This window comes from Halichoeres trimaculatus, unplaced genomic scaffold, assembly GCF_033239565.1.
Source record: "Halichoeres trimaculatus isolate MK-OKI-2021-1 unplaced genomic scaffold, fHalTri1.1 fHalTri1_scaffold_7, whole genome shotgun sequence".
Classification (NCBI taxonomy): Eukaryota; Metazoa; Chordata; class Actinopteri; order Labriformes; family Labridae; genus Halichoeres; species Halichoeres trimaculatus.
Genome location: NW_027437185.1, coordinates 29,772,701 through 29,786,211, shown reverse-complemented (window position 1 = coordinate 29,786,211; position 13,511 = coordinate 29,772,701). Strand labels below are relative to the sequence as shown.

The window sequence follows — 13,511 nt, the reverse complement described above, 5'->3', positions numbered from 1 at the left end:
GATCTGAAATGTGGTGATGAATGTTGGAGAGCTAGCATGCTAACTGAGTCTGTGGAGTTTGAAGCATCTCTCTGGCTTTCTACAGTTGATCTTCGAGGTTGTGCTTTTTTCTCTTTAGTTTGATTTTTTGATTTGTTTTTAGGCTGTCACTTTTACATGTTAATTAGATAAATTAATTACGCCTCAAATTATTGCGTTGTAAAATTACCACAAGATGAAAACATTGGCTGCCTGCCATTTTCGGATCATCTTGAATGATCTTGCAAGACTTAAATGATATTCTGTTCTATGACGATGTAAACACATAAAACTACCTAAGAAGAGTGGACCCTCTTCTTTTATGACTCTCTTCCCATTTTTGATCCCAAAAAATGGACATACTTTTTTGATCACGCTCATCTTCGGCGCTCCATCTTTTGATCCTCTCCATGATCTCTGTTGTCTTTTCTCATGATCCCACCACTCTTTCTCTCTGAACTACTGCGACACATCCTCAGTTGGAGCGAGAGCTGCCTGAACTTTTCTGACTAGCTTCTGTCATCTCAAATCCCCCAGTACCTGGCTGATCTTCTCCACCATCACACCCCGTCCAGGAGCCTTTGGTCATCCGATGCTGGTCTCCTCTCCATCCCGGGGACCAAACTAAAGTCGGTCGGTGACAGAGCTTTTAGTGTGGCCGCCCCCACCCTCTGGAACTCTCTCCCTGCAGAAATCCGCAACTCTCCCACCCTTGACTGTTTCAAATCACTTCTCAAAACTCATTTGTTCTCCCTGGCCTTCCCTGTTTAAGGCCTTGTTGTTAATTTGTTTGTCCCTCTACTGTGAAAGCGGCCTTGGGTTCTTTGAAAGGCGCTATATAAATTTAAGTTATTATTATTATTATTATTATTATTAAATCTTCTCCTCATATCCATGCTGATCTCTCATCCAAAAAGCACACCCCTCTCACCCACAGTAGCTTACAAGCATGATTTGAATTGACAAGCTCCACCAGACCCGCCTCTTCCCACTGAAAAACACAATTTACTTCAATAGACACAGTGAACTGCTGCAATTGAATTGACATCTAGAGACGTCAATAGCAACAAACAAGGACATCATAATTTTGGCCAGTTGAAAAAAATGTGGATTTGCAAATCTTCTCTTCTTTGTGTATTCATTTAAATAGTCATGTACTACAATTTTGTTATATCCTAGAATTCAAATTCTTCTTCTTCAGATATGACATTAAAATGTGATTAAAATGTGATTAATTAATTACAAATCATGTAATTAGATCAATTTTTTTAATCGCCTGACAGCATCCTGTGGTTTCAGTTTTCATAGACAATGAGAAATCATGAAAATCAGGTATGGTGATATAATATCTTTTGAATTTTGCCAACTCTTCGCTCCTCCTTGCCCTCCCTCTTTCAACAAAGCCCTCCCTCTTCCTCCTTCTTCTCATGGACTCTCTTCTTTTCTCCACACACCTCAGCACCAGGTCACATCCCATTTTCCCGGAACTAGCTGCTCTGCTAATTCCCTCTGAGAGCCCCAGAGTCCGTGTGCCACAGCCCGGCTCAGGATGCTGTCAGCCTCTTTCCTGCTCACCCTACGGACCTCCCTCTGCTTGTATCACCACACAAAACAGAATGGCCTGTCCTCTTCACTTAAGAACCTCACATGGAGGCAGGAGAGGAATAATACTAGAGGGGAAAAAAAGTCTCACAAAAACATCAAAGTGTTGATTGAGTTTACCCTTTTTACACCCTTTATTTTTTTTTACACTGGCTGGTGTAAATTGAGGTATGCTATGCTTGAAAAAAAAAAGAAAAATAGAAATAAAAAACTGTGAGGAATTTATATGTGATCTTGAAATAGTTTTACTTTTATATATTTGCCTGCTCATAATCTGAGATTTAGAATGAGGTTATCAGCACCAAATTAGTTATTTCTAAATGCCATTTCTCAGTCTCAGTGGTTGGGTCAGCCTTTCCCAGGAGAACACAAATCTGTTTACAGCACGAAAAGACCAAATTGAGTTCACAAAGTTAACTTGTTTTCACGTTTCAAACAAAAGTGTGAAGTAACTACAAATCAATATGTAATGCTCCACTTTTCATTCTGTGAAAAGTTAAAATCTCAAATAAAAAAGACAAGCGTGAAGAAGACAATGCACATTTCATTAATTTTACTCCAAAACAAATGCACACCTCATTAAGGCCATGTCCACATGTAGCCGGTTATTTGGAAACCGCATATATTTTCATACGTTTACGCCAATCATCCACATGAAACAATGTTTTCTAAAACCTGCGCCCAAATTGATGATTTTGGAAAACTCTGGTTTCATGGTTTTGTCTAGATGTCGGTAAACAGAGTTTTCTGTTCTTAAACGCCATAGCTAAACAACAGGGGCTCATTCTGATTGGCTGATGGTTTTACATCTGGTAAACACTGCCAAATATGGGTTTGGCAGTCAAGCCGCACTTATCAGTGGATTTGCCCGCTGTGCGTGGACCAAGAGGCAACACCTGGTCAGTAAAAGTGAAGCCTATGCAAAAGTGCTAAAAGTTGCTGTTCATGGCTTGTGGCTGGCTGCAGAAAGACCGGCAGTCACGTACACACCCAGCCATACAGACTTTAATGGTATTAAAAAGTGTATTTAAAGCCTGTTTCAAAAAACGGCATGGGTCTGAAACGCTGATTTCACTATTAGCACACACTGTACGGTGAGTGATTTTTTTTCTAACTCAGGGGTTTAGAAGTTATTAGGATCGTTTGATTGTCCAATCAGAGACACAGCTTAGGTCACGTGACTGGCCGTGACAGTGCCCTGTAGCTGTTTGAAAGGATACTTACAGGTGGGGTTGTTTCACAGTTTCAGGAACAGACAGGTGATGTTGGGGAGGCTACGTCCATGTTAGATACAGTCCATGTTGTGGACGAAAGTATTTTTAAAACGAATGACCGGGAGATATTAGTTTTTGACAATACCTGGCTGAGTGTGTACAAGGCCTAAGAGTCACGTCTGTACAATGGTGGGTGATAGTGCTCGTGGGAAACCGAGTCTCTCCAGATTTTACACACAGAGCCTTTAAAGAAGCAGACACCAAGAATTTAAGATTTCATTGAAAAATCCAGACTCTTACATTCACATATCATAATGGAACATCTGTTATTCTCTGCTCTTTCCCTCTTTCCGGTTCTCTCTCTGTGGCCCACCGCTGCACTCCATTCCTTCATCCCTCTCTCATCCCCCTCTCGCTCTCAACATGGTGGGTTGTGTCCAGTCAGTGGGCAGCTTTGGTGTAATTTGGCCCACAGGGGCTGTTGGCAGTAGGTGTGGGGATAAAGGGAGCAGGGATGGTGGGGTTTGGAGAAAAGCAGGCTTAGTGTGGGGCCTCGGCTGCTAGGCCCAGCAAGCACATAGGAAAAGCATTAAATAAACATTAATGCAACTAGGTTACAGGAGATTTATTAAGGAGGCTTTTCAGGCCCCACTGTAGGGTTTTTTTGCAGCACTTTAATAACTCTCTCATGCACACAGGTAAACAAACTTGGTAATTTATTGCCGCCCTCATAGGTGGCCATTGTGAAGAGTGTTTCAACTTGCTTTTGGCCCTTAAATGGATTTTTCTCCTCTTTCCTGGGTTATATCATCAAACCGAATGGAGTCAAGTTCCAGAAAAGCTTTTTTCCCCTACATCTGGGGTAAGTCTGACTTGGACATGATTTTGATGTCACTTTGTGGTGTTAAAAATGAGCGCCCTTAATCGCAGCTTACTGATGTTAAATGTACCCTCTCTGGCACGTCAAGCACACAGATAAAAAAGTGACTGATTAAACATAGTAATGAGGACACTGTGACAGGACAAAAAACTCATTCTAGATATTTGAAAAGGACGATTTGAGAGAGGGAATTATAAAAACATGAACTAGCTGAGTGCTGCCATTGACATCACATCTCACTTGTGACATTGTGTTTGAAAAATGACACCGTTTGATTTGACGCTGTCAGAAACTGGCATTGTGTGAGCGGTTGACATTTCTCGTGCCCTGTTTTTGACCCATAATTGTTTAAAAAAGCCTAAAATAGTAATGAGATGAAAAGTTCCAATGTGATGCAGAACTACACTCACCAGCCACTTTATTAGGTACACCTTGCTAGTATTGGGTTGGACCCCCTTTTGCCTTCAGAACTGCCTCAATCCTTTGTGGCATAGATTCAACAATGTACTGGAAACATTCCTCAGAGAGTTTGGTCCATATTGAAATGATAGCATCACACAGTAGCTGCAGATTTGTCGGCTGAACATCCATGATGAGAATCTCCTGTTCCACCACATTCCAAAGGTGCTCTATTGGATTGAGATCTGGGGACTGTGGAGGACATTTGAGTACAGTGAACTCATTGTCATGTTCAAGAAACCAGTCTGAGATGATTCCAGCTTTATGACATGGAGCGTTATCCTACTGGAAGTAGCCATTAGAAGATGGGTACACTGTGCTCATAAAGGGATGGACATGGTAAGCAACTATCAGGTGGGCTGTGGGGTTTAGGCCATGCTCAGTTGGTACTAAGGGCCCAAAGTGAGCCAAGATAATATCCTCCACACCATTACACCACCAGCAGCAGCCTGAACCGTTGATACAAAGCAGGATGGATCCATGCATTCATGTTGTTGACGCCAAATTCTGACCCTACCATCCGACTGTGGAGCAGAAATCCAGACTCATCAGACCAGGCAACGTTTTTCCAATCTTCTATTGTCCAGTTTTGGTGTTGCTGTGTGAATTGTAGCCTCAGTTTCCTGTTCTTAGCTGACAGGAGGGTCACCCGGTGTGGTCTTCTGCTGCTGTAGCCCATCTGCTTCAAGGTTGGACATGTTGTGCGTTCAGAGATGCTCTTCTGCAGACCTCGGTTGTAACCAGTGGTTATTTCAGTTACTGTTGCCTTTCTATCAGCTTGAACTAGTCCAGCCATTCTCCTCTGACCTCTGGCATCAACAAGGCATTTTGGCCACAGAACTGCTGCTCACTGGATATTTTCGCTTTTTGGGACCATTCTCTGTAAACCCTAGAGATGGTTGTGGGTTAAAATCCCAGTAGATCAGCAGTTTCTGAAATACTCAGACCAGCCCGTCTGGCACCAACAACCATGCCACCTTCAAAGTCACTTAAATCACCATTCTTCCCCATTCTGATGCTCAATTTGAACTGCAGCAGATCGTCTTGACCATGTCTACATGCCTAAATGAATTGAGTGGCTGCCATGTGATTGGCTGATTAGAAATTTGTGTGACGAGCAGTTGGACAGGTGTGCCTAAGAAAGTGGCCAGTGAGTACATAAGACATGGCAGAAGCTATAAATACAATAAATCCACTGATATGAATAATTAAGCTTGGTATAGAGACATGTAAGGACTCCATGCATCCATGAAAGGCAGCCTGGAGCGTCTGTGCTGCTCTGCGTTGGTGAGCTTCAGTGCACATAAAGTGCAGGCGGTAGCACTCCTCTGAGGACGGCTACAGGAGGAGGGCAGAGACTGACAAACAGAGTCGGGGCAAGCAAAGGCTGCATGATGCTCTACCTCTAGACCCTTGCCTCGCTTCTGCTTTGCTTTGAGCCCAACTGAGACACAGCTCAGACAGCATACTTCTGAAAGTTCACTCTGAGTAGGAGAGAAAGGAGGGAGTTCTTGTTAGAGTGAGAGAATTTAATGGAGAGAATATCAAGGGGAAATGTAGAAAGAGAATTATAAAGAGAAAGTGTTTGAAAGTGACAGCGGTGGACAGGAAGAAAGGAGAAAGAAATAGAAAAAGATTTATCTTCGGAAAGGAGAGACAATAAAGGCTGCAATGAGAGTGAGAAACTGTGGGAATGAAAAGAGTAACGGACAACCTGACAGAGAGGCATTCAGAAAGTGGGTGTGTGGCTGCGTGCACGCGCCTGCGCACTCTCCCTCTCTGCATGTTTGTTTGATGAAGACTCTGCCGAACCGGTTGTGTTGCTGCAGGACAATGTGTGTCAGGCTCCATCAATATGACATGTCTTTGATGTGGAAATACAAGGAGCAAAAGCACAGCCAGCCTCAGTCCAGTCCCCAGCGGGACACAGCTACTGCTGTGCACGTGCATACATGTGTATCTGAGAGTGTTTGAGGGAGACCAAGTCCAGGCAACACCGCCTACTTCTACCTGTCGCGTGATGGTTGCCTTGCTGAACTTCTGCAGCTCGCACGTGGCTCTGCTTTTCCCGCCAGCTCCATCATTCTGTATCAAGTTTGCCTTTGATAACAAACATCAATAATAGATGTTTCATTTGATTCCAGCATACATTTATTTACAAGAGATTAGCAAAACTTTTTCCTGTACCCTAAATGATGCTGAGACTTGAGTATCAGTCTGAAAAAGTGTTTCAACCCTCCAACTTGAGAGTAGGGCTGCAACTAATGTTTATTTTTTATGTTGACTAATGTATTTGTAATTTTTTCGATCAATTGATTAATCGATTAATCATGATTATTTTGTGTTTCAACCTAATTGTCCTTTAAAATGTGTAGACCTTTAAAATTCAACCTGTGTGTTGCATTTTCAGTCCATTTACCCAGAGTTAGGCTCTCACCTCTGATTGGTCAGCACCGTGTCATATGAGCAGGTAACAGGGAAATTAAGTTGTTGTTTGTAGTACTGATTGGCAAGACTTTGGGCTTGCTATCTAACGTGTAGTTGCTTTGCTCTCTGTATGATCCTGCCTGACTTTCTCAGTTCTCCATGACAACATGTTTAGTTTCGTTTCTCTACATACGGTACTTCCACTTCGCTCATGCGCACTCCGCCCCTCCTCCTACCTGCTACCCGGTGAAGTTTGAGCATGATTGAGCTCCTCTGGATAAATGTCCTCACTTTTAAAATGTTAGGGAAGTTTTAATACTACTCTGTGACTCGTGTCCTGAAAAAAATTGAGAGCGAAGAAGACTCGCTAAATCATGTTATCAGGGGCTTAACACTTGAAGCTGTCAGGCTGTCCAAGCTGGAGATGCAGCGCCTCCGTCAGCACCCAGTGTCGTCGGGGCACAGAGATATTTCCGCATTAATATTCTTCATGTATGAACTTAGTGATCTTTTCCCATAAAAGTATCCAATGACGTGACGCATGATATGACAATAAAAACAATAATACGACACGTCAATGGTTAAATTTGCGTCGATGAACTTTTATTGTTGACGTAGACAATTATGTCAACTAATTGTTGAAGCCCTACTTGAGAGAAAGGTTTTTTTTATACCTACAGCTCTTTTTTATCATCTTACTGACGTCCTGCTGTCTTGCTTGTTTCAGGAAACATCTTTCCATTCCAAGCAATTAGGCCATGTTGAGAAGGGGAATTGAAAGCTGCATTTCTGACTGCTGTTGTGTGTTTTTTTTAGCTAAAGTACTTCACTTTAGTTTAGCTAATAAATGGCACTGCACCATATGGTGTTCTCCATGGTTGATTGGTCTCTAGACAGAGATTGTTCTTTACCTGTCTCATTCTAAGATAACCGAACAAACACGTCTCAAGTTACACCATAACTCTGTCAGGAGTTTGGAAGTTTAAAGATATCTGTCTTTGGCAAAGTTTTACTTTCACATCTCTCTGTCGGGCCCCTGAGTTTTCAACACGAGTGGAGCGAGGGGCAGGTGGACAAAAGAAGAGATAAAGACAGTCTGACAGAAGCATAGGGGATAAATTTGGTCCAGGCGGGTGGTGAGATGGAGACAGTTTAGGAGAAAGAAATAAAGATGAGTCCATCCATGGAGCTTTCGAATGAGCTCACAGCTAACAGTAATTCTGTGTTGTGGTACAAACCATTTTGCAGGAAGGTAATATAACCACCCTTCCTTGTCAGTGCTTCTCATACATATAGACACATCTGGATGCTTTATTTATAGCTGTAGAAACTGTGAGTTAATAGCTTGCCCGGGGACTGAGAAATCCCCTAGACTTCAACATAGATGTCTACAGAACTGACAGAACAAACACGCAACCAGCAACGTGGAGAAAAACTGACGTCCAGATAATAAGAGCAGCCTGCTTACAAACAACACTGTTCAACTGTTTAGCCCTGACAATCACAGGCCAGGATGATTGTTCCCATGATGCATTGAGGACTAAGCCGCTTCCTCAAGTAGGAAAGCATGCAGTAACACTGTACAGTCTGAGTCATGCTTCAGTTTTTTTCCACTGGGCAACATCTGCGTGGGGAACATTTATTCACATGAATTCAGGGAAGAGCCAGTTATGTGGTTCAAACTGTTAAGGGGATTATTATTAGTATTATTATTAGTATAATTAAAGCTCTTATCCACAATTCAGAGTGCAAAGGGACTTGCATTCTTGAGATCTGGTAAATGCCTTGAAAATGCTCAATATCCAGTGATGTCTTACACAAAAATATTGAAGAAGGTGCAATCCTGTCTTCATTTCTCAAAAAGAAGGAGCACTGTAACTAAAAGCCCCATCACCAGACTTTGATCTGACTCTTGGTACAGCTAAAAGACTTCCACCTGATGACCTCAAGGAGTGTGATCGGGCTGTAATCTGTGAGTCAGAAATGTACTGAGAAGCTGAGCCACAGGGTGCTTTACGGACTAATAATAGAATTTTGAAGTGACGTGAACAACGGCATATCCTTTATAACAAGTCTATACTGGGTCTGTTTCTGTCATACTTATATCAAGCAGAAGAGTACAGGTATGCTTCTCCCTCTGTGGGTTTTTTTCTACCATCTGTATCAAAGGTCAAGACAGAAATAAGGAAAAGGTGTGTGAGGGTTTGCTGCTCTCTCTGAGGAGATGACAGAAAGATCTGAACCAAAGGAATCTGTCTCACTGGAAGCTTTTGAATAACTTTAATGCAGATACATTTTGTTGGAACTGTTTCAATGAGATAAATGTATTATCTGGTTGATTTTTTTTCTTATAATTTTCATATGTTTTCATTGTTTAAAATATTTTTTTTTTACAACCAACTATTTTGGTATTGTTGTATTAGGGATCGATACAGAATTAGGTACTTTCTGTCAAAACTACCGAGTATGGATTCACATGAAATCAAAAGGTACCATGTTTAGGAACCTAAATGCATCCTTGTGACTGTGAGGGAGTGGAGGAGTAGGCGATTTTCCATGCTGGACATGAACACAGCATTGCAAGGGTTATATATTGAAGAATATGCTAACTTGAAACATTTGTATGCTTTATCATTAAACAAATTGATATTTTTTTACCACATGAACACAAAAAAGTACCCCAAATTGGTACCATTGAGTACCAACACCACTTGCCAGGTACCAGGCATCAGTACCTTATCTTTTCAAATGTGAAAGGTACCCATCCCTACTCTGTATGTAGGGCTGTTGCGTCTGTTTTACAAGCTGTGACAGTAGTGCTTATGTGTTCTGGTTAGGACCTTGAAATCAAGATTTTCAGTCTGAATCAAATCAGTCCTTTTTTCCCCCTAAATATGTCTTAAATGACTGTTATTATTTATTTAATTTTTAAATTATTTTAATTTTAATTTTTATTTATTTATTCTTTTTTTTTTTTACAATATTAAGTTAAATTGCTTAGTTAGAGACAACTTCCATTAAAAATGAATAAATGAATTAAATAATTTTTTTTTTTTTTTACAATTAAAGTACATGTCATCGACATTAAAATGAGGACAACATCTGTTCTCCTTTTTGCCGATCTCCCAGTACCTCTAATTTGTTCCTCCCCTCCTTATCGTTTGACTCCTTGTGTTTGTCGCTGAATTTAAGTCTCTTTTTTTAACACATTAAGTTCTAAGATCTTAGCAATTACTTTTAAGTGCTGTGACATCTTACTCAGCAGGACTCATGGCAAGACCTATCAAAATAAAGCCAAATTTGTGATAAATAATCCCTCATGAAAATGATAAGCTTTGAGCTATTTGAGGTTTTAAAGCTGCAATAAGTATAACCTCTCAGAAAGGAAGATGAAAATGATTGAAGACGCAGGGGGTGTTGGAAACTTTTACTGATGAGAACAACTAAGAGTGTGTGGTTATTTTCATACATATGTAAGCTTGTAAATGTGTTTCCAAAGAGTTGACCAGATGTGGGTTGTTTTGTTGTGAGAGGCTGTGTCATCCTCATCCCTACCAGGATGTGTGAGTCTTGGAGTGTCCAAGTGCAGTCTCCATGAGGTCAGTGGCTGCTGGGATAATGCTTAACTGATGCCGGCTGTCAATAGCCATTCACCGGGAGAAAAGTGCTCTGCCTGTTCAGTAAATTACACAGTGCGACGTGAGCTGTGAGGTTCAAAACAACCTGACCCCACTGTTGTTGGGAGAAACAATAGAACAATGACTGCAATCAGCTTTTTGCAGCAACCATCTGTGTCATGCTGCTGACTACAAAACACCTTTCCATTACTCCAGGGCTACAGCTATTAGCTCACCGTGCCATTGACTCCAAAGTGAGTTGAAGAGGTTATTATAATGGCACATTAGATTGTCTCTGACCCTTCTTTATCCAGCATTTTGTTTTGCTGACCTTGACATAGCAGGGCTTTCTAAATGCTGTAAAGCTTCTGGAGTGATCTATTCCAACAATGACTTGTTTTTTTTCACAGCTGGACATATTTGTGCAGTGTTGCTGTATTGCTGATTACAGCGTCTTTTTTTATGTGTTTGTTTGAGCTTGAGACGTTTACTCCTGCTTTTCCCTTAACTCAGTCTTTCTCACGGCTTCTGCAAGCATGCCCGAGAGCAGTATGAGAAACTGTCAACGATGCACAAGAACATGCAGAAGCTCTACGAGAGCATCGGCAGCTACTTCGCCTTCGACCCCCATGTGGTCAGTGTGGAAGATTTCTTTGGGGAACTGGCAAGCTTCCGCATCCTCTTCATGGTGAGTATATTGCTGTTTGTTTTCATGCATGTATATGAAAAACATTAATTTATCTCCCCTTCAAGAATAACACAAAAAATATTGACTTGAAGCCACCACCCACACCCACACACTTCCTCTTGCCTCTGCACATTGGATGTCAATGAACAGCCAGTGTATGATAAATGAGAACAAAACATTTTTGGTCAGCGCTTACACAGTTTCATCAAATTTTCAGAAGAGCATGACTGATGATAAAAACATCTGTAAACATTGTAGTGTTAAACTTTTATGCATGAGAGCCATACCATGCACAGATGCACAGGTGAGTATTTCTAGCTGCTATGGATTTGTGTGTGTTCCCAAAGCCTTAGTGTCACACATATTAATATGCTGAACAAACATCCAACTGCAGTGTTGGAGTATTTTAAGTTAACCTCTAACTTTCAAAGAAATATTACAGCGGGTTAAACAACTTCACTCATGCTACATATCCTAGTTTGATCAGAAGTTATGAATTACCATATGTTATATTTAGAAGCATTTTTAATTATCAGGGTCGATCACATCCACTACTTTCATCCCTGTAAGCACATTGTTATTCTCATCATAATCCATTCATAGTCAGAAGCTTAAAGGAGGCTAATTCTTGTTGTCTGATTTGTGCAGAGCTTTATGTAAAAAAAAGGCACATGAAAAATATTTTCCCCCAGAACAGATGGTGACTCTTTCAGCAGGATGCACTTTGTAGAAATGTTTAAGATCAGGTTGCACCATGCATATTGTCACTTTCATATGATCTTGTAGGTATTTCTCAAATTAATGGTGGTTTTAAAAAATAGCTTTTTACTTGTTTCCCCCCAGGGTTTCAAGTGTGAAACTGTTGTTGTTGTTTTTGAACACATACTCATGTCCTTTGGTGATCTCACTCCAAACGACACAGTGGCGTTGGTACCAAAGTTCCTTTGCTTTTGTGTGTTGGTTGGAGATACTGGTAGGTAAGCCATTTTAGAGTCCCTTAGGGCCTTGGGCAAAAATTTACAGGGGGGCCCTCCAAGTAGTGTCCATCAGCCTTATATAAAAAATGATCTGACATGAAGAAAAAATGTGAAAGGAAGCTGTTGATGCTCTTGATGTTTTTTTTCTTCTTCTTTTTGTTTTGTTCGTCACTGCCAGATGGATAGATTCGCTTTATTTTGAAAGGCCTCCTCATTTGTTTTGGTAAGACATACCGCTTCTTGCTGTGAGAGCAAGAGATAGAGGTGGGGCCCCTTTAGGGAGTTCTGTGTAGGTCCGACACGGTCATTGCAAGCTCTCCTCATAGTTACTGTCACTGCTCTACAGTGATTCAAAGTTGGTCGGCAGTCTAGGGCCTCCTCATGGCTTGGGGTCCCGAGCACATGCCTGCCTTGCCTGTTACTGGTTGAGGTACAACTGAGAAGCTTGTTAAAGCTACCATGAGGCATTGTCCACCTAAGAATGGAATGAAGACTGAGACTGGGTCTGACAAACTTAAAATGATTAAAAAAAAAAAAATCCTTTTATTTGGGGTTAAAGCTGTCGTTTCTGTAAGACTTCCTGCTAAAATAAAAAAAAAAAAAACCTTCCCTCTGATTGGCCAACCCTCTTGAGGCCTATTGAAGGCAGAGCTATGGGGAAGATCTTGGTGTTTGAGGCCGCCCCTTCCAATCTGTCATGAACCAGTAAGGAGATCCTTATGGGATGACCTCATTATTTCAGCAAGTCTTGTGAAGATTTTGTTGTAAAGATCTTGTGCTATTTTTAAAGCAGACCATTTGGAGCAATTTACAGACAGATCCAGGGATTTCTATGACATGTGAATATGAAGTAGTTTTAAAATCTGCACATTCAGTATCCATATAGGCTTTTTTTATAAATATAAGAAAGCATGATACCCCCTCTTTAAGGATTTTCAATGACTGGTACATGGAACTTTATGTCCTCGTCACTGTCCACAACACCCATGTTGGCTTGCAGCAGACTTTGTCAAGCAATTAATCAAATGAAGCGTCATGTGAACTTAACCATGAAAGCGTTTGAGGTTTTAATAACAGCAACCTCGTGCTGGGTTTACAGTATCCAAGCAGAGGATCTGCCGAGAATAATTGCTTACTTTAAATGAGAATAACCAATGTCGAAGAAAGGCTACTGGCTGTCTAAGACAACAGAGTCTCTAAGAATTGCTCATTAATCTTCATTCTGCCTTGCTGGCATCAACGCAGTAATAACATGATGCTCTAACTTGTGTAATCACGTCAGTAGCTTGGAAGGCACAAACTAATAGTGGCATTATGTAAGCAGTTGCATGGCCAAGAAACTGTGGACATAAATGAAGTGGAGTGTACAGGCAGAGGAAAAAAATTGCAGAATGGTTTGACTTCTGCAATGCTCTGTAGTGCTGCTCTCCTCCCAGTGTGGTGCACAAGGTCAGCAAGTCTCCAAACTGGTGTAGACAAGGATACAACCTCAGTGAGCTTGGGTAAAACAGAAAATCACTCCAGTTATTCAATTTTAACAACAAAAGGCTTAATTTTCATAATCAAAAAAAAAGAAAAAAAAAAAAAAAGGGGGGGGGGGGGGGGGGGCATTAAATTCACAATTAGCAA

The 13,511-nt window shown here is 41.1% G+C and overlaps 1 protein-coding gene across 8 annotated transcripts in view; it reads left to right on the top strand.

Moving 5' to 3' along the window:
* Window positions 1-13,511, top strand: part of diaph2 (diaphanous-related formin 2) — a 483,641-nt gene that overhangs the window by 377,691 nt on the left and 92,439 nt on the right. For all 8 annotated transcript variants that reach the window (XM_074674141.1, XM_074674142.1, XM_074674143.1 and 5 more), the window contains one exon: window positions 10,741-10,905. In XM_074674141.1, the coding sequence (XP_074530242.1) occupies window positions 10,741-10,905 (165 nt within the window). The remainder of the gene's footprint in view (window positions 1-10,740; window positions 10,906-13,511) is intronic.